The sequence below is a fragment of the Clupea harengus genome, chromosome 20 (genome assembly GCF_900700415.2).
Source record: "Clupea harengus chromosome 20, Ch_v2.0.2, whole genome shotgun sequence".
Classification (NCBI taxonomy): Eukaryota; Metazoa; Chordata; class Actinopteri; order Clupeiformes; family Clupeidae; genus Clupea; species Clupea harengus.
The window spans coordinates 17,460,786-17,480,602 of record NC_045171.1 but is presented as its reverse complement, the minus strand read 5'-3'; the positions used below and the strand labels follow the sequence as shown (position 1 = coordinate 17,480,602).

Sequence of the window (19,817 nt, the reverse complement as noted above, 5' to 3'; positions counted from 1 at the left end):
GGGGTTGATGAGGGACTAGGACATGCCAATCAAAAGAAGACGCACAAAACCAGCAGGCATCGGCTCTGACAAGTCAGCACACCGGATATTTATTGAAGCAATTATGACACAATTACATTTGCAATGTACCGGGGAGCCAATGCGCTTCTTCCCGACTGTCGCCTATCCCACAGCATTCTTCGCATCTGATCTGCGCCGTGCGCGGTCACAAAACCTACCTTCGCTTACACCGGCAACACCACGTTCACTTGAATTCGGAGCCAACGAGTGAATATGCTGTCTTTCCAAACGTAACGCTTTACGCATCCCTCCAACATCTGCAAAGGCCATCAAGGGAAACAAGGTGAGTTGGCGAAAAGAGCTATGGTTCAAATGGAAAATTTGCATGGTGTTACCATGCGCGTTTTTGCATTCCAAACATAGGTACAGTCAGCAATATGCATGTATTAGGTTAGTCCTCTTAGAACAATGCGATTCAATAAAATCAGGTATTGCATGTCTACTCCAACTAATGTTATAATTCAAATGTTTATAAAAGCAATATATTTCCATGTGATGAAAGTTGCTAAATTGAAGTTTGCACATAATAAAGGTCTATATATTGTATGCAGACATCAATGACTAGCTGAGGGATTTTTCAATATTTATGTTTTTCAATATTCACATTCATGTTTTCAATATTCATTTACTATGTCTTTATCTGAAAACTTTAGCATTTTCTGACCGATTTAGCAACATTTTTAAGAGGCAATTGCCATTCTTACAGGTTTTATGATGTGACCGTCTCTCTACTCCAGTATCACCTACGTCGATAAATGGTGATGTTATATATTGACTGTGTTTCCATGATGCAATAGTTTAAAACAATTGAATGCGCCCCACTGAGAATAACTTTGATGACAAAATAGTCTCGCACCTCGTGACCGTTTCCAGACACATTTTGGATGGTTTCGACGACCTGGTAAAATCAGTAGGCTATATATCATGGGTCTTTGGGGAACTAACCTTTCAAAAAGGGCTGTATCACTGAAAACATTCAGCAGCCGAGAGACTGAAAGCTCCCGCTGTAGCGGCTGGGGAGACGTCTGGATGGAAGGCTTATATAATAAAGTATTTATTTCACCCGCGTTACCCCAGCCGCTTTTTCGCCATGGGATCTGGATTGAAGCACAGTGACATACAGGGGCGGACTGGGGGGAAAAAGTGGCCCGGGAGTTACTGTCAGACCGGCCCACTCAATACACGGCGCGCGGCCCACTCAGTACACGGCGCGCTGCCCACTCAATACACTGCGCGTTGCCCATTCAATGCATCGCACATATAGACCAGTCAGTGGCCTACTTGGAAAAATACCCATACACTTAACATTATTTTGGATGATTACAAAAAAATTACATCATATATGGTTTTTTTTAATAACATTTGGATCCACCAATTTGCCTGGGTGGACACATGGAATAAAATGATACTGGCTATTGTAACACTCCAAGGTAGGTATAGGTTGCTAGATGAATAGGCTTAAATCTGGGCTAGTATCAGATGGTTATACGTATAACTACAGAACATTAAGGAATGAATATCCACACAATAAAGAAACTGGAATCAGAGGGTAGAATTAGTATGAACTATATTGTAGAAATTAACAGAATAGAACATACGATGGGGTGTGAACATCAGTGGTATCAGTAGTATTGCATGCTGGGTGTGTGATTGTGTGTGTGTGTAGGGGTGTTGAAGGTGCATAACAAAACAATAAGTTAAGTAACAGAACCTAAACTAACTCTGCTGGCCCGGGTGCATTATAGTCACATGATAATAAAAACCAATATCAGTATACTCATGTGTTAGTATGACCTCACTATCTAATCTAGATAACATATTAACATTGTTTATAATGTTAGTGTTGTGTGTAACACGGTGATTTTAGCATAACAAGCTAGCTGGTTAGAAATGATAAGATTGCCCTCTTTACAACTACCACCATGGATAGCTTGCTCATCGATTGTAAACAAGTGACTACGGCTAACATGTTAAAGTAGATCATCTCGATGATGACAATAGCGCCAGCTTGCTTATTTTACCAGATCATAACGGTCTCAATTTTGGACATTTATCTACCTAACGTTAGCTAGGCTAGTTGGTAGTGAACGTTACCTCATCTGTGAAAAGCAAGCTAACATTGGCCAAGTCAACGCCACAATTTACCTTGTATCACTGTCACTGTCACGCGAAATAACAGTCATAAATGGCCCAGAGTTCTCTTAAATGCAATTCCTCAAAACTACCAGATGGCCCACGGGCCGCTCCGTGTTGGAAGGGCTGACGGCACACGTCACTACGGTTGCGTGCCTTGGTGGGGCGTATATGCAAATCCAGGTGCGTTTAATTTAAGAATCCTCATCCTCAATCCGCACAGCTGAGAACACTTCGGCTGTGTAAGAACCCATTCAGGTGTTCATTAATAAGGTGGAGATCGTTTCTTACGTTGAATTTCTGAAGTCCGTAAGAACACATTTCAGAAGACACTTCAGAACATTTTCGAAAAATAGGCACCATGAGTGTGAATACAGATCGCGAGGAGCAGTATAAAAATCAGTCAGTGACTTCAATTTTATAGTTAATAGAGGAAATTATACGTGTTCTGAGTAGTATGGAAAATAGTTGAAAGTGCCGGCGGTGATAGTGTGAGGGCCGGATGGACGCGGGCTGGTATTTTGGACCATCCCAACCTCGTCGGCCCACCGGGGATTTCCCCGGTATCCCCGATGGCCAGTCCGCCCCTGGTGACATACATAACGCTTTGGACAGATATGGTGCTGCTAGCAAGTAATTCATGTGACCAATGTTTCTTTGGTCAATAAAGTAAGACCATAGCCTTTGCCTGCGTGTTGCATCACTTGTTTTCAATCATCCTTGTGTTCTATTATCCACAAATTGACTTCGCCCTACCCGGTTCGGGTTGTTACGGGAGACCAACAATTAGTATTGACAAATATGACCATGTAATTGCCTGCGAAGTACTTGCTGCATGGCAACAAATGGTTGTAAGTGCTTTTTGTGCAAGAATAGTGAGGAGGCTTCAATCACAAACCTCAGCTTAATCATCTCTTCTGAGTGTGTATAACTCCCTCCAGGCATCCAAAAATAATATAGAAAGTCTGAGTCACACAGCGTCAATATAAAAGCACATTATCCTTTAAAATGTGGTCCTTTGGGCCTTTTGAAACTTTATTAGAAATAGTCCAGGTGCCCTAGGATGAGAATGACTTCATTCCTATATATTTGACCACCTGTGATCTATTTCAATAGCAGTGTTGCCTATGCACAGAAGTTCTGGCCATAATATTGTTCAAAACCAACCCCTCATAAAAAGTATTGGATGGTATCGCTGGTTTCAGCTTTGATATCACAGAGACATTGATTTATAGCCTCATCCCCATTCCGGTATTCTGTTGAGTGTAAAACTCATTAACCTTCTTTTGCAATTTCAAGGGAATCCAATTGCCCATCACAAATATTTACAGCCCATAAACAAACAGGCCGGTGTGAGAGTAAATAACTTGCGTCTTCCCTGCTGAGGGCCTAAGTCAAGCGCAATCTTTCACGAGTCATTTGAAATAACACAAAACCTGATGAGGGGAAGAATGCTAAACCTTAATCACTGCGCAAGATTCTCCTATCCTACTCTGAAGCACCTCAGAAACTACACCGCCTCATCCTCACAGGCTGCTCATCCCCAGTCCTCCCATCACAGCACAGAAGTAGTATTTCCTCAGTCCTCCTCCCTCCATCACACACTGCTGCTCATCTGCAGAGTTAATTCCTCCCCCTCAGCTGGAGAAAGACCCCCTTCTCACGGTGCGCACTGCAAATTCATCTCCCTGGTCTGAAACCACACTGGGGGGTTGGGGGGCTGAAAGTCATGCATTAATAAAAGATTCATGGAAAGGAATGAAGAGTGGGCCAGAATGGAGGCACACCATTTCCAGTTTCCCCCATTCCATTTAGCCCACCGGTTTTTAAAAATACCAATTTTTCCTGCAGGTGCATGCTGCTGCACGATGTATAGGTTTGTGCTGTGTCCATTTAGTAGGATAAAAAGACCATGCTTTTTGTCAGGCATGCTTCGTTTTTTCAAGCCTTTAATTTTCCTGAGATTGGAACAAACGGTGTAACTATAGAGCCTGAAGTCTTGTGACAGCTAATCTCCAGTCTACTGTTCAAGGGGAACACATAGCATAAAGGTGTGCTCAGATGTATACATGCATGTCTATGGACTGAAAAACGAAGAGCTCACTGGTTTTGCTTCCAGTTAGCAAAATAAACAGAAAAGGATGTGGGTTAAGCTTATGTATATCTCTGTGGACCCAATTAAAAGCAACCCCATGTTCTGCTCTGAGATAAAAGAAAAGAAAAGAAAAACACTATACCAGCAATTACTGCACTGGTACAGCCGCAAATAAAAAGATGATTAATGTTTCTAATGCCTATACATCTCAGCTCCATTTGGTTTTTTCCAGCAGGAAGTTGCAGAGCAAGTTGGTTTGACGTACCCAGGGGCATGCAACACAAAATGAGTCCTTTGGATTTGCTCAACGATACGGACACGTCGCCGGCGAAATGGGACGATATCTCCCGATACGGAGAGTTCTTCCTGATGAACAATAGCCTGAATCTTCTCAGACCCACCTTTAGTGACGACATCACCAAGCACCTGATCGTCCAGATCACACTCATTGCTGCTTACTCACTCATTATCATCCTAGGCTTGGTGGGCAACACGCTGGTTATCTACATGATAATCCTCTATAAGAACATGCGTACCGTCACCAACTACTTCATCGCCAACCTGGCACTGGCTGACCTGATGGTGGACACCATCTGCCTGCCGTTTACCCTGGCGTACACGCTGCTCGACGAGTGGAAGTTTGGCGCGGTGCTGTGCCACCTCGTGCCCTATGCCCAGGCCCTGAGCGTCCACGTTTCCATACTGACTCTGACGGTGATCGCCCTGGAGCGCTACCGCTGCATTGTGTTCCACCTGGAGCGCCGCCTGTCGCGCCGCGCCAGCTTCGCCATCATCGGGCTGACATGGGCCGCCTCGGCCGTGCTGGCCGGCCCCCTGGCAATCTTCCGGGAGTACCGGCGCGAGGAGATCCCCTACATCGGGCTGCGCATTGCCGTGTGCTCGGAGAAGTGGCCAAACAGCACCAACCGCGATGCCGTCATCTATAGCCTGGCCATGCTGCTTCTGCAGTACGTTATACCGCTGGGCATCATCAGCTATGCTTACGTGTGCATCTGGGCCAAGCTGCGCAACCTCGCCAGCCCCTCTAACCGCGGGGACAGCATCCAACGCCGCAAGAAGACCACCAAGATGCTGGTATGGGTGGTGCTGGTGTTTGCCTTGTGCTGGCTGCCTTTTCACATGTTCCAGTTGGCCAGCGATCTGGACCTGATACTGCGGTTCAAAGAGTATAAGCTGCTCTACACCATCTTCCACATCGTGGCCATGTGCTCCACCTTCACCAACCCGTTCCTCTATGGGTGGATGAACAAGAACTACAGGAACGGCTTTGTCATGTTCTTCCGATGCGAACACAAGCCTGACACCATCCACATGGAAGGGTCCTTCAAGACCCGCTCGCAGAGGGGTCTAATTGTGAACCGGCACAATGATGGATGCCGACCAACTGCTGTCTGAAATTCCTGAACTTGTCTTGAACTTCCTACACATAGAGGCAACCTTGAGGGTGCCAAGTAGGGCTGTTTATTCTTGAGCAAGTGCCATATGGTCTCCGAGTTTGCTGAAGGTACCCTCTTGGCATGGAAAGCATATAAAGAATGAATGAGCAGCTGTGTTTGTTGGCAACAAGCTGTCTTCGACTAATTGTGCAACTTGGAGGAGGAGGAAGCATTTTCCTCATTGCACAAAAAATCATTTAACTTTGATGTCCAAGAACTTGTGGGGATAATATGCTGTCATTTTGGAACATGCCGTAAATTGTAAAGTTATTGTGCCCCAAGAGGGCTGAGTCTACAAGACAAAAAAATACACCCTGGTATTCTGGTTTTCTGGCAAAATATGGAATGTGTTGCCTATATTCTAGTATATTCCAGATAAAAGACAAGGATTAATTTGGATTTCTAATCATCTTAAGCATCCTAATATAATAACAGATCATTATATAATACAACATCCTGCCAATAAATTGGTAAACATTTACATACTTTATGTAATGTTGCATGTGCATACATTTGCATATGGTACTCTAAATGCACTGATAGCACTTTTGCAAAAGCAAAAGGAGTACACAAGTACCCATATAAATATATACATATAAATATATTGTATTTGAATGTTACAATTCCGTGTTCTCAGTCAGGGAGTTAAATAATGACTGATCTGTGGCTCTATTCAGCATAACAAATGTGATGAGGATGCTGCTGTGGCACTGACAGGATTTGACAAATTGAGTATATCTTGTTACGAATGTCATCAAATCACTCTTTGATCTCTCTCTCTCTCTGTGTGTGTGTGTGTGTGTGTGTCGTGTACCGGAGGAAACGAGATGTGCCTCAGTGTTCTATCTCTTATTGTAGAGCGTTCCTCTATTTTCTCCCATCTATCTGTGTTATTGAAATAAACCAAGTTAATATCAAATAAACCACTTCACACTTGGTGATGTAGCTAACAATAACAACATTATGCAAGGAATACTTTTTTTTGTCTTCTCCGCCCACATTCTGCTGAAGTGGAAGCTAAAACAAAAGCTGTAATTGCTTCCAAAACACGAGTCGTGAATTATTTAACATCAGTGCTGTTGCTGTTGGAGGATAAGTTGATGTTTGTCAGCCAGTTAGCCACTATGTAAGTCTGTCACTGATGTGCATTGAGAGTGAGGAGAGGAGATCCTTGTGGGCATTGGGGCAATGTTCATACTGACTCAAACATATTAACCATTCATTCACCCACACTGAATAAGTCATGAGTAACCTCTACGTGAGCTCCTGCCTCATCCACCTATATCTATTCGTCCGGATGCTTGGGACAAGAATGAATGCTATTTGTCCTTCATGCATGGTAAATAGTACTTAATGCTAAAGAGGATGGATGTCAGACTGCCTGCAGGACCCATTCTAGGCTTACCTCAGCAGAAACAATATATTCTCATTCTCAATAGTCTTTTCATTTCTCTCCTGTGTGTCAGATGTAAATGGCCGGTTTCTGAGTGATTGTCACATAAGCACACATCAGAAATAATGCAGTTCTGTGCACTGTGTAGGTATGTTGTTAGAAATCTGAAGAAGGTGCACATACTTGATGAACTTCTGCCACCTATTGGTCAAAATGAAAAACTACAAGTTACTACCAACTAATGGACAGACATCAACCTTGAGGTGCTGAGGTTGCGTTTAGCCCGTCTTATTCTTTCTCCTAAAAAACGGATCAACAGGTTAAACAAAATTACAGCATGCAACTAAGGCACTGACATATTGATGGCTTGTGATTGTGATGCTAATTATACACTTAATAAGAGTGGTTCCTTTAGAGACAAGCTGGAGATATGCAAAAGTTCATCACAGCATTTTTCTACATGAACACAGTGAGTAGCCTACCAGAATCTGTGGGAGACTCGCTAACCCGTCATCTCATATGATTAATGGGGGAATCCGGATGGGTACTGGATGATGGATAATGGGTGAAATATTACAATAAGCAGAGTGTTTACCTATTCACAGTGTGTCAGAATGACTAACTCATTCTTGATCAACAAAGCATGCTACATCAAAAATGAGAATGAGAATAAAAAATGTCTTCTCTGATATATACATACATAAAGATACGCTAGACGTGCTAGACATTTTATGGTTACACAGACAACAGTTGAAAAAAAAGTATCATCTGTTGTTCTGACACATTTCATGATGGAATCTGGAAGCTGACAGACTGGCATGGACAAGCAAAACAAGTATTCACATGCACGCGCGCGCACGCACACACACACACACACACACACACACTGCAAACATCGTCAGATACAAAGTATTTACAATACCGGACTAATTATATCCGTTATATACGGCCTACTTTAAATGATACCCAAGTTATTCTAGCCCTGAAACCTTGACCCTATTCAATATTTATAATCTGAACTCTGGCACTATTGGCTGGTTGGAAGAAATGGTCGGGTGGTGTAACCCTAACTAAAACTGTGAGAGTCAGTTTGTTAGAGTCAGTTATTTCTGAATCACCTTGAGGCTTTATAAGGCTGTGGTGAAATTGCAAAAAATTGTATTTACTTTTATTTCCGCTCTATGTTTTAAAACAGTTGACGCGCGTGGGATATCACCATGGCGTGCCGATGTATCATGAAGTGAACACTCCCTGCCACTAGACGTCAGGCAAACTAAACGGCAAACTACGATGTACTAAGAGAAACAGAGGCGGCAACCGAAGAAAAATAACAACATGGCGTCGCAGTACTACCAAGATTTGCAAGAGCACTTTAAGAATAACAATAAAAGTCGTGAGTTTCCAGCGCATAGCGCCAAAGTTCATTCAGTTGCTTGGAGTTGCGATGGCAGGAGACTTGCGTCAGGATCATTCGACAAAACAGCGAGTGTATTCGTGCTGGAGAAAGACCGACTGGTAAGAGGTTCTTTAGCACAGTTCATAGGCTTGATATTAGCTAGTACTACCCAGCATACTTAACTTTTCCATTAAACGCTCAGGCCGTTAATAAATAGCTTTGGCTGAATTAAAAAAATACATTAATGTACTGCGGCATTCATGGCGAGGGTTCTGGGGGAATTCTAGCGCTGAATGAAGGCGTGTTCGCGAGCAGTTAACGTCAGTCTTTCATGCAGGTTATAGCTAGGTAGCATATAGCCTAATACTAGTTGAACAAGTCGTAGTTAAATATGCGTACCTTACTAAGTTCATTGACATACTCCTATATGAGCGCAGTTAGCCACAATAAATTATTGTACAATATAGGCTACTAGGATAATGGGAGGGCAGGCTACATAATGTAATACGTCCACATCCCCAAGAGTGGTATATTTCAGTGTATATCTGAAATAATACAACTTTTTGTATTCCAAAAGGAGAATGATTTTCCTGCGTATGCTTTTGTAAACGAATCTCTCTTATTTTGGCCCTACAGGTTAAGGAAAACAACTACAGAGGTCATGGCGATAGTGTAGATCAGCTGTGCTGGCACCCTACTAACCCGGATCTTTTTGTGACGGCCTCTGGAGACAAGACCATCAGGATCTGGGATGTCAGGACGACCAAATGCATTGCAACCATCAGCACGAAAGGTTCACCATTATTTATCTCTCATTATGTATAATATTTATTTATCTGAAGTCAAAAACTGTCTTTTAAAAGTACTCCCAAGTTAAAAACTGGTGTCATTATGATACAATTATGATGATTGTAGGGATCTTTACAGCTGATCTGCACTTCTGCTTTAGGTGAAAACATAAACATATGCTGGAGCCCAGATGGACAAACCATCGCTGTTGGAAACAAAGATGATGTGGTCACTTTCATTGATGCAAAAACTAACCGGTCAAGAGCTGAAGAACAGTTCAAGTTTGAGGTCAACGAGATCTCGTGGAACAACGACAATGACATGTTTTTCTTGACAAACGGAAGTGGCTGCATCAATATTTTAAGGTAAAAGTCAGAGCGAGGTTTGAGTTTGCCAACATAACCCAAACAAATTCATGACTTAGTTTAGAGTAGTGGTACAACCTGTACCGCCCGGGCATTTCTACGAACACACATTCCCATTATGCTTTAAAAGCATTCTTCTTGTGTCTTTTAAAGAAGAATGTTTAATGAAACTCTGGTTCATGCCTTGTTAAAGGCACCTGCTCCCAAGGTATGGCGTATTACTACTATGAAATAAGAGGGGTCTAGGTTTAGTTTGTTTATTTAAGGGTAGTTTTAACCAGTGTACAAAAACCTGCTCTTCACAATGGAATACACCTAGATATAAACATGTGACTATCAACTCCCAGCATGCAAGATTGGGACATATTATTTCATGATAATTTAATTTATAATGATAATTGAATTAAATTTTATGATCTAAGAAAAGATTGTATCAGTATGTTTTGTAGTAATTGCTCAGCCCCAACTTGCTGGCAGTGCCACATACTTGCCCACTAGTCAACCACAAGAGCAAGAACTAAGCACATCCTTTCACTGCAGAGGAAAGTTATTACTCTTCACTGTAGATTTCCAGATGGCCATGTTGTCAGTATTTGGACTAGGGTTCTTTAAAGGATATCATCAGCAAATATCTGGGAAGTGGTTTTGGGTTTCCAGTATATTGAAAAGTTCCTATATTTAGTACATTTCTGTAGCCTTGCGGTGTGGTATGTAGATTGCTTAATTTGTTTCTACACAAAATGTCTTTGTCTCTGTGTGTGGTCAGCCAATGACATTAGCTTATCTCCTTCATGTACTGCTTTAGAAAATAAAAGCTTGTTTCGGGTGCAAAGCATTCGCTGATACGTAACCCTAAAAAAATCAATTGATTAATTAGCGGCAGGTAGAAAATCATGAAAGCCAGAAATCATGGTGGTGTTTCTCTGGAGTGATACTTTGCTCTTCATGATGCTTTCCTCTGCCCTCTGTCTGAAGCTACCCTGAGCTGAAGCCCATCCAGTCCATCAACGCACACCCCTCCAACTGCATCTGCATCAAGTTCGACCCCACGGGGAAGTACTTCGCCACGGGCAGCGCAGACGCGCTGGTCAGCCTGTGGAACGTGGAGGAGCTGGTGTGTGTGCGCTGCTTCTCACGGTGAGGGAGTACACACACACACACAAACATTTTGTCCTGGCCAAAACAGGAAATGTTTTTTTGTTTGCTAATGTGCTCTGTCTGTGTGTTTGTTTGTGTGTGGATAGAGTGGCTCGCTCGCTCACACACACACTGATTCACAGTTTCACACTCTCTCCCGCTCGCTCGCTCGCTCACTCACTCTCTCACTCTCTCTCCCACTCTCTCCCACTCACGCACTCCCACTCACTCACTCACTCTCTCATTCTCTCACTCACTCTCTCATTCTCTCACTCACTCACTCACTGACTCACTCACTTATGTCCTCTGGATCCTGCCTCAGCCGTGCCTTTATTGATGATTCATTGTCGATCCCAGCAGGTACAGTTCCTCCTGTGATGAATTGCCTGGCTGATGTGAGAACTTTAAGTAGTCGTCAAACTAAGTTATTGCTGCTCCAGTAGTTTCTTAACTACATCCATAGATCATGGTGTCTTTAGATCCGTCCAAAGAGGGAGGCTGTGATGTCTGGTTTCACGCGTATCATACTTTTAATGCTTAGTCTGAACTATATGACTTTGACGCATACCCAGTGCAGGTTGATAATGGTTTCCTTTAGCCTTTGGACGTGCAATCTTGATGGCTAGACAAATGATGGAGTCAGACACAGATAGATGATGACTGATTGAAATATGTCAGTATGCTGGCAGAGATGCTAGCCCTGCTAAAAAGGTTTTTGCATATGTTATACTTTGGTTGTGAGGGCCAGTTGTACGTCACCATAGATGAAACGGTGCTGAACTGGCGAGAAATAGAGACATTTACTTTTAGGCAGTATCTACACTAGGGCTGAACGATTTGGGAAAATAATGTAATTGCGATTTTTATTCCCCCCATATTGCAATTGCGATTCAATATGCGATTTTTAAAAATGTTATCCTCTTTTTTTTCCCCCAACAAAACGTAATGAATGATTTAAATATGACCATCACAATATTAGATACATTTAGTGTAAAATATTCTTTCCCACATTTTACATTTTTATTGAACTGCTCATTACAGAAACAAGAACAACAAATCTGTGGCTTTGCCACTGTGCATTTAAGTAATTTAAACAAAGTCATTGTAAGTATATACACAAGGCATGCACTTTTTAAACACTGTGTGCAAAATGTACCACCTTAAGAAATTGTATACAACCACATTGTAATCGCGCACGTTGCGGTTAGAAAATCGCGTTTTATCATATCGCGATTTTATTGCAAATGCAATTAATCGTTCAGCCCTAATCTACACACTCTATGCAGACATCTGTGCATTTTGAGATTGACCGTTAAACCATGGCTGTTTACGTGAGAAGAAAGGCAGCCTGTTTCGCTGATAATACCCCTGAGTCTCTGTTGCACTTGACAAATGTAGTTGTAAAATATTAAAGTAAAATCAGTAACATAAACACAGCTCTTGGAGTCTGGTCACACTTATTAAGCAACAAGGCAGAGAGAAAGGAGTGACTTAACATGATTGGAAAGGCCTATATGTTAGTTGGTAGTCATGGTTGTCAGCGGTTACGACTAAGTGGGTTAGCACTTAGTGATTGGTTATTGTTCAAGGACCACCCATTAGGGTGTGTGGTGTAGAGCTCAGAGGTGTGTTCTTCTGGACAGTCACCTGCTGCTGCTGCCTCAACATAATGTCATCACTTTCATGACAAGCCTACAGTCCATGCTGTCTGACTCCAGTCTATCTGGCCCAGTCTTTGACAGCCTTGATCAGCTTCTCGGCTCCAGCAAGAAGTCTTTCAGTTGCTGGCTCCTCGTGGCTCCCTATCTCTGAGTGTTCACAGGGCCGGTCAGGCACTTAAGGCTAGAATAGTTGCATGTTTGGTACTTGGTCAAGAAAGTGTGTTTTGATGTGTCTCCAGTGAATCCTCTACTCATTTGAAGTTCTCCATCTCTGTGTGTTCATAGGGCCAGTCAGGCACTTAAGGCTTAATAGTTTCAAGTAGGGCTGAACGATTTGGGAAAATAATCTAATTGCGATTTTTTTACCAAAATATTGAGATTGCGATTTAACATGCGATTTTTTTTTTTTTTATCCTCTTTTTTTCCCCACAAAACGTAATGAATGATTTAAATATGACCAACACAATATTAGATACATTTAGTGTAAAATATTCTTTCCCACATTCTTTACATTTTTATTTAACTGCTCATTACAGAAACAAAAACAACAAATCGATGGCTTTGCCACTGTGCATTTAAGTAATTTAAACAAATTCATTGTAAGTATAAACACTAGGCATGCACTTTTTAAACACTGTGTGCAAGATTTAGCAGCTTAAAAAAAAAATGCAGCTGCATCCAGCCTCTCTGGTCAAGTTCTTTAGTGGCTCTGTTCAGCCCGTATCCCTATCCAGACCTCCCTAACGTGGCACATCCAGGTTCCCTTCTCCCGTCCTTCAGTGCTTCCCACTCTGCACCCCGTTAGGTGGTAGAGTCTCTTTGTGCTCTTTATAACATGAATGAGTGTTCAGTAGTGTTAGTGTTGTTCTTAACAACTGAAGTTGTTTAACGTCATGCTCTTCCCAGGTGCACATTTCTGATGGGATCCTCTCATCTTTGACCCCTGTGCAGATTTCTCTTTGCCTCTCTATTTATATCTTCAAACTGGTCTCTAAACTGCTCCCTGGAATTGATGTTGTTTTCTTTTTCCTTTTTCTCTCTCATTGATTTTCCGGTGATGTGATTGTTCTGTAGACTGGACTGGCCGGTGCGAACTCTGAGCTTCAGCCACGATGGGAAGATGCTGGCCTCTGCGTCCGAGGACCACTTCATTGACATCGCGGAGGTGGAGACAGGTGAGGGGAAGGGTCACACTCCACCACAGCCTGTCAATACAGACACGAGCGGGGGAAGTTCATAAGCTTGCTGTGTACCCTAGGGGTGTCACGATACCAAAAATTCAGTAGTCGGTACCAATACCAGTAAAATAACACGATTCTCGATGCCAAAAAAAAAAGGATTTTCCATGTACTTGAACTTGAAACATTAACTTCTTTACTAAAATATTTGATAGCAAAATGTCATAAGACATACAAAACATGTGCAATAGAGCATATCACAACATAATAAAGTGCAATTTATGGTCATAGTGCAACAACTAGTGTCCCCAGACACATTCCAGACTTCCAGGCAGGTACTGTGCAAAAACAACAACAGTGCAAAACAAAACAGTGGATATAACAGTGCAGCCATTCAGCTAACAAGATGAACATGAGTTTGGGCAAAATTGCATAATTTTTCACAGCATTTCACACCCCTAAAGACTAAAGCTTCTTAAAGGATGTATTAAATACAAAATAAAATAATGTTCAGTGTGGTCGCAGCGAAATTCCAGCTGTTACTCGCAAATCGTCTTTTAGGCTACATTGAGTCTATGGCATCGAAAAACAATAAATAAATTGGGTAATCGTGTTTTTTCAAACCAATTGCATATTCAGTTGTAATTATATTAAACTAGGACATTCAGTGAATTTTGCTAGTTTTGACACGGCAGGGTTAAAGGCACAGTCCGTGATTTAAAATCCACTACGCTTTTTCTCATATTCAGCTAATTGCTCCTCACAGTCCTCTAGCAGGTCATTCTGTGTGGGCAGATCTAGTGTTCCTGCACAGTTCTGGCTCTGGGAAACAAAAATAGCATCTTGAACCGAGCCGTACACAATTCCAGCCAATCAACACGTTGCTTCAGGAGCACACTTTTGTCAATGCACCTGAATATGGAGTAAATAGATATTGCTGTTCCAAGCCACGCTAGAAGTATTCACCTTTGTCTAGTTCACAGAGAATAGATTGTGTAGTAAAGTCACCTGTGTGAAGGTCGTGGTTTATTGAGAGTGACTATGTCAATTTCACATTAGTTATAGGGCACATCGAACATGCATGTCTCATGTGTGCCGATGATGCTTTCACCTTGCCAGGGAAAGGATCACTGAAGGAAAGGAAATGAACCTGAACCACAAAGCAAAGCAGCATATTATAAAATATAGATGCAATTACTTTGTGTTGATGTGTTCAATGAGATGATGGATGCTTTCATATAAATTGGATTGAGATGGTATTTTGCTTGTGAACAACCAGCCAAACATCTTGTGTCTCAAACTGATTCATAAATAAGTATGAAAGTTTATATTCATGGGAATTCAGTGAATGTGTGTGTGTGTGTACGCACAAAAACATTGTGAGCAGGCCACATAGTGATATATTGAACCTGAGATTAGATCAACTTTATCATTTAGACCATGAAATGAGCTCAGAGCACGGGCATGCTTTATGGGATCTCATATACCTCTCTCCTGAAGTGGCATAGTTTTGTTTGAAGCAACAAAATATTTGTAGCAAAATGTAAAATTGGTTAGCGATGTCAAATCAGTAGTTTGTCAAAGGATGAATTATTTATCCATTGTTGACAATATTGTGAGGGTGTAAGGGTCTCGTGTGTGTGTGTGTGTATCTGTGTATGGATTCAAGTACAAGGCACTGTCTCAGCCTGCATCTCCTTTGTTGTTTATATTACATATTACACTGTTACATACAGTGTCTTCTGTGTGTAAACTTGTATAATCAATTTTGTGTGTGTGTGTGTGTTTTCACTCCTGCAGGGGAGAAGCTGTGGGAGGTACAGTGCGAGTCCCCCACGTTCACAGTGGCCTGGCATCCCAAGCGCCCTCTTCTGGCCTACGCCTGCGATGACAAGGAGGGAAAGTACGACAGCAACAGAGAGGCTGGCACTGTCAAGCTCTTTGGACTGCCGAACGACTCCTGAACAATCGTCCCTTTTTCCACTCACTGGCACACACACACACACACACACACACACAGTCAGCCAAAGTTAGAACAAGTCAGAATAGATATCCAAACTCATTCTTATGCATATGGCCTCCATATAGCTGTCTGATCTCACACACACACGAATGTGCAAACAGTCTTTGTTTGTATGGTATGGCAGTGTATACACATGCACATAAGTAAAACAAACACACAGACACACTCATACATCCAACCTGTTGCCTGGTCTCCGCGGTGTCCAAGGCTTTGGTTTACCCACAGCAACAGTAGTGAGAGACTGGCATTGATAACTACTACCCTTTTATTGATGCCTATCTGGGCCAGTATTACTTCAGCAGTGCATTAGTCCTTACTGTATTGGAATTCATAATTGGCCCCTATTGGCCCACCATACTTGCTCTCTGCAGATTCAGCAACTCTAAGATTTGTTGTACATTGGTATTTTACGGACTCCACACTCCATTGTCTGTTATGCAAGCTGTTGTAGTCTGTAGAGTCTACCTAAGCCTGCTAGCAGCTAGCAGACACAGCTGAGGGGACGGGTAAATACTGCACAGCTGAATAGTGGGATAGAGTATGCTGTGGCATTTGGTTTAGAAGTTCTTCCCACTCTACCCAGAGTGCTTCTAAAGGATGATATCCTGGGAGGGAAAGGCAGCTCTTGAAACTTTTGTGGACTTTTTGAATTACACTATAAGTTGGTTAGAGAGGAATAATTATGTTGATGGACCAGGCCTACTAAGGTTCAGACTGCGAGACGCATTGCAGACTGTTAAGGGTCTGTGGCAATTTTTGTTTCTCTATCATTTCCCCTCCTGTTCAGTACTGCGAGTAGTTAAAGGCCTATAAAGAAAGGAGTGCTGGGTCAGAATAGTGCTGGGTTTATTGATACTAGTTGGGGTTCTGTAAGGAAGTGACACACTTCCACTGATGACCTGCAGAGGGCAGTATTGTATATCTTTTAGGGGTTGTGTACTCAAACCACATTCCATGGTTGTCCTCCCCTCAAAAGAAAGAGGGAGTTGCAGAGTTGTTTTGAAATATTTACCACCTTCTGTTGTTGTTTTTTTTTTTTTTATATATTAAAATGTGAAAAACACCACTTTGGACACCACTTTGGACACCATTTTGTTTTATTTGATGCTTTTTCTTGTCAGCTTTTGTCATTCCATAGCCCTCTGCCTTCCACACTTAAAGTTGTCGAAATATTGCAGGACCTTCACTCTGGCCAGTAGGCTAATGAAATTATGAAATTGTGCTCTTCCATGGATAATGTTTCATGCAAATTCCTGCAGTGTGATCCAATTTCCACTTGGAATTGACATAACCTACCTAGCCCATTAGCAAAGGAATAGAAAAGGCTGTTTAATTTTCATTCAGTAATTAGGCCCAACCTGGGGAGTAACATATGCTATTTTGTGTACTTGGAGGTTGTGAAAGCACATGGAAACCTCAACATGGTAATTCTCCCTCCTCCCCAAACACACACCCACACACCATAACTCAGAGGTGTTATTATGGGCACCCCCTCCCTCCAAAAGAGCCCCTGTCATATTCGCTGGCTGATGCTGGAGGTCTTTTGGCAGGAGGAAGTGCTTGTGAACGTCAGTTGCACCAGTAGCAAACCTTCACCCGCATGCCAATGCCTGCAGTGATGGAGGCCGAGGAGAGCCTGGTGCTGTTGATTAACAACGCGTCTGAGGGAGGGAGGAGTGGGTGGGTGTAAGGGTATGACGAGAAAGACAAGGGGAAGTGGTTTAGTGACAAACCTGGCTGAAGTAACTCCGAGTAAGTGATGAAGCTAAACGAGTCCTATGGCTTTGTTTTGAAGCCATAGAGAGTTCTTCTATTCAGAGATTTACACTTACTCTGAGTTGACCTAGCCAGTTATGTCAACATAAGTCAAGTACAAGTAACCAGTCACTGGGGAAATGGTGCGACGAGCAGATCAGACATCGTTACCAGGTGACACTCTCGCCACGCTCCAAACGTCCTTGCCTGGTCCAGACCGTGAGTCTGGTCGATGGCAGCCGTCCTCCAACCAAACCCCACCCCAACACCCACACACACACACAATCCTTTCTGGGGGCTGGGCAGCAGCAGGTTCCAGGATGTCCCTCGCTGGCATTTCCTGTTCGCGTCGGGGGGGCTACACGCTCCCCCACCTCCTCCTCTTAATTTCATTTAATTTAACCGAGCCTGTAGCCACTCCGCCAGCCAAGAGCCCACGGGGCTCCAAATCTGTCACTACAACCACAACCGCATCCTCCACTCCTTAAGCCTCAGGGATCACCGGCGGACTTACTACACTATCCCTATCTGATTTATGGTGATTCGATCTATGCTTATTCCTGCTTGTGGAATTCACATTCAGAAAATAAGATACAATTGCACTGAAAGGACAAATGGCAAGATTTTAGATCCAGTGTATTCAGAAAGTATTCACTTTTACACATTTTGTTATGTTCAACCTCATGTGAAAATCATTTAAATACATTTTTCTCCGCTCAAATCTACACTCAAAACCCCCATAATGACTAAAGTAAAAACTAAAATATCTAACTGACAGAATTATTCAGCAATTTTCAGGTCTCTCCAGGGATGTTGGATTGGGTTCCAGTCAGGGCTCTCAGAGTTGTCCCTAAGCCACTCCTGTGCTGTCTTGGCTGTGTGCTTGGGGGTCATTGTCCTGTTGGAAGGTGAACCTTCAGCCTGGTCTGAGGTCCTGAGCACTCTGGACCAGGTTTTCATTAAGGAGACAGGGGAGACAGTGGTACAGTAGGTAGAGAAGTCGTCTAGTAATCAGAAGGTTGCTAGTTCGATTCCCTGTCGAAGCGTCCTTGAGCAAGACACTGAACCCCTAATTGCTCCTGATGTGCAGTGTGCCATCAGTGTAAATGTAAAATGTGTATACATTGTAAGTCGCTTTGGATAAAAGCGTCTGCCAAATGACTAAATGTAAATGTAAGGATATCTCTGTACTGTTCTCTGTTTAGCTGTCCCACAGCATGATGCTGCCACCACTATGCCTCACTGCTGGGATGGTATTGGGCAGGTGATGAGCGGTGCCTGCTTTCCTCCAAACATGACTCTTAGAATTGAGGCCAAACAGTTCATTCCTGGTTTTAAATCTTGTTTCTCACAGCCTGAGAGTTCTTTAGGTGCTTTGTTTGCAAACTCCAAGCGGGCTGTCCTGTGTCTTTCACTGAGGAGAGGCTTCCGTCTGGCCATCCTGCCATAAATCCCAGATCGGTCGTGCTGCAGTGATTGTTTTTCTTCTGGAAGTTTCTCCCATCTCCACACAGGATCTCTGGAGCTCAGCCAGAGTAACCATCGGGTTCATGGTCAACTCTCTTACCAAGACCCTTCTCCCCCTACTGCTGGGCCACCAGGTGTGGGAATAGTCATGGCTGTTCCAAATTTCTTCCTTTTACGAATTATGGAGGCCACTGTGCTCTTGGGAACCTTCGATGCAGTAGATATTTTTTTTTTGTAGTCTTCCCCAGATCTGTGCCTCAACACAAGCCTGTCTCTGAGCTCTGGAGGCACTTCTGTGAACCTCATGGCTCGAGGTTGCCTTTCCCAATCATATCCAATCAATTGATTTTACCACAGGGGGACTCCAATCAAGGTGTAGAAACATCTTAAAGATGATCAACATAAATGGGAGGCACCTGAGCTGAATTCCAAGTGTCATAGCAAAGGGTCTGAATACCGAATACTGACAATGTGATTTTTCAGTTTTTCTTTTTTAATACATTTGTGAAAAATTAATTTAAGCAATTTTAGCATAAGGCTGTAACAAGACAAAATGTGAAAAAAAATGAAGGGGCTCTGAATGCACTGTAAATGGGTGGACACGTTATGTATAAGTAGTACCTCACTGAAAGTCCAGAGTGCAGATTTAAATTTATGCCGTGCCTTTGTCAGCCCGCCATGCTGCATATACGTCGCGTAGATGTGTATTGTCAGCCATAACGCACTGCTGAAACATTCATGCTTTTGTGGCGGTGTGGGCTCAAGCAAATCTGGGCCAGTCCCCATCCTAGTCCCGCCATTGTGCAACACAAGCGGAGCAGAAAGCTCCGTGGAGGCTCGTCCGTGACGAGGCGTGTGTTAAATAAAAGAAGCGCGGCCTGCCTGTGCGAGAGGGGTATCGTGTCAGA

At 42.9% G+C, this 19,817-nt stretch overlaps 2 protein-coding genes across 3 annotated transcripts; both read left to right on the top strand.

The window, feature by feature from the left end:
• On the top strand, positions 1 to 6,701 carry npy7r (neuropeptide Y receptor Y7). 2 transcript variants are annotated; one of them, XM_012834341.3, is made up of 2 exons: positions 1 to 343; positions 4,524 to 6,701. In XM_012834341.3, exon 2 carries the CDS (start codon positions 4,562 to 4,564, stop codon positions 5,702 to 5,704), a length of 1,143 nt encoding a protein of 380 aa, XP_012689795.2. In that variant the 5' UTR covers positions 1 to 343; positions 4,524 to 4,561; the 3' UTR covers positions 5,705 to 6,701. The 2 variants fall into 2 exon arrangements, with proteins under 2 accessions (XP_012689795.2, XP_031413806.1); XM_031557946.2 differs by having other exon boundaries at positions 4,521 to 6,701.
• Positions 6,702 to 8,415: 1,714 nt separating this feature from the next.
• thoc3 (THO complex 3) lies at positions 8,416 to 16,765 on the top strand. Its single transcript, XM_012834367.3, has 6 exons — positions 8,416 to 8,653; positions 9,171 to 9,327; positions 9,484 to 9,688; positions 10,664 to 10,825; positions 13,561 to 13,661; positions 15,465 to 16,765. The coding sequence occupies exons 1-6, from the start codon at positions 8,474 to 8,476 to the stop codon at positions 15,626 to 15,628; spliced, it is 969 nt and encodes a 322-aa protein (XP_012689821.1). The 5' UTR covers positions 8,416 to 8,473; the 3' UTR covers positions 15,629 to 16,765.
• Positions 16,766 to 19,817: the final 3,052 nt, after the last annotated feature.

Coding starts and splice junctions, on each gene's coding strand:
- thoc3 (XM_012834367.3), top strand. CDS start 8,474: ATGGCGTCGCAGTACTACCAAGATTTGCAAGAGCACTTTAAGAATAAC. Junction 9,328..9,483: donor TGCAACCATCAGCACGAAAG/GTTCACCATTAT, acceptor CTTCTGCTTTAG/GTGAAAACATAAACATATGC. Junction 9,689..10,663: donor GGCTGCATCAATATTTTAAG/GTAAAAGTCAGA, acceptor CTCTGTCTGAAG/CTACCCTGAGCTGAAGCCCA.
- npy7r (XM_012834341.3), top strand. CDS start 4,562: ATGCAACACAAAATGAGTCCTTTGGATTTGCTCAACGATACGGACACG.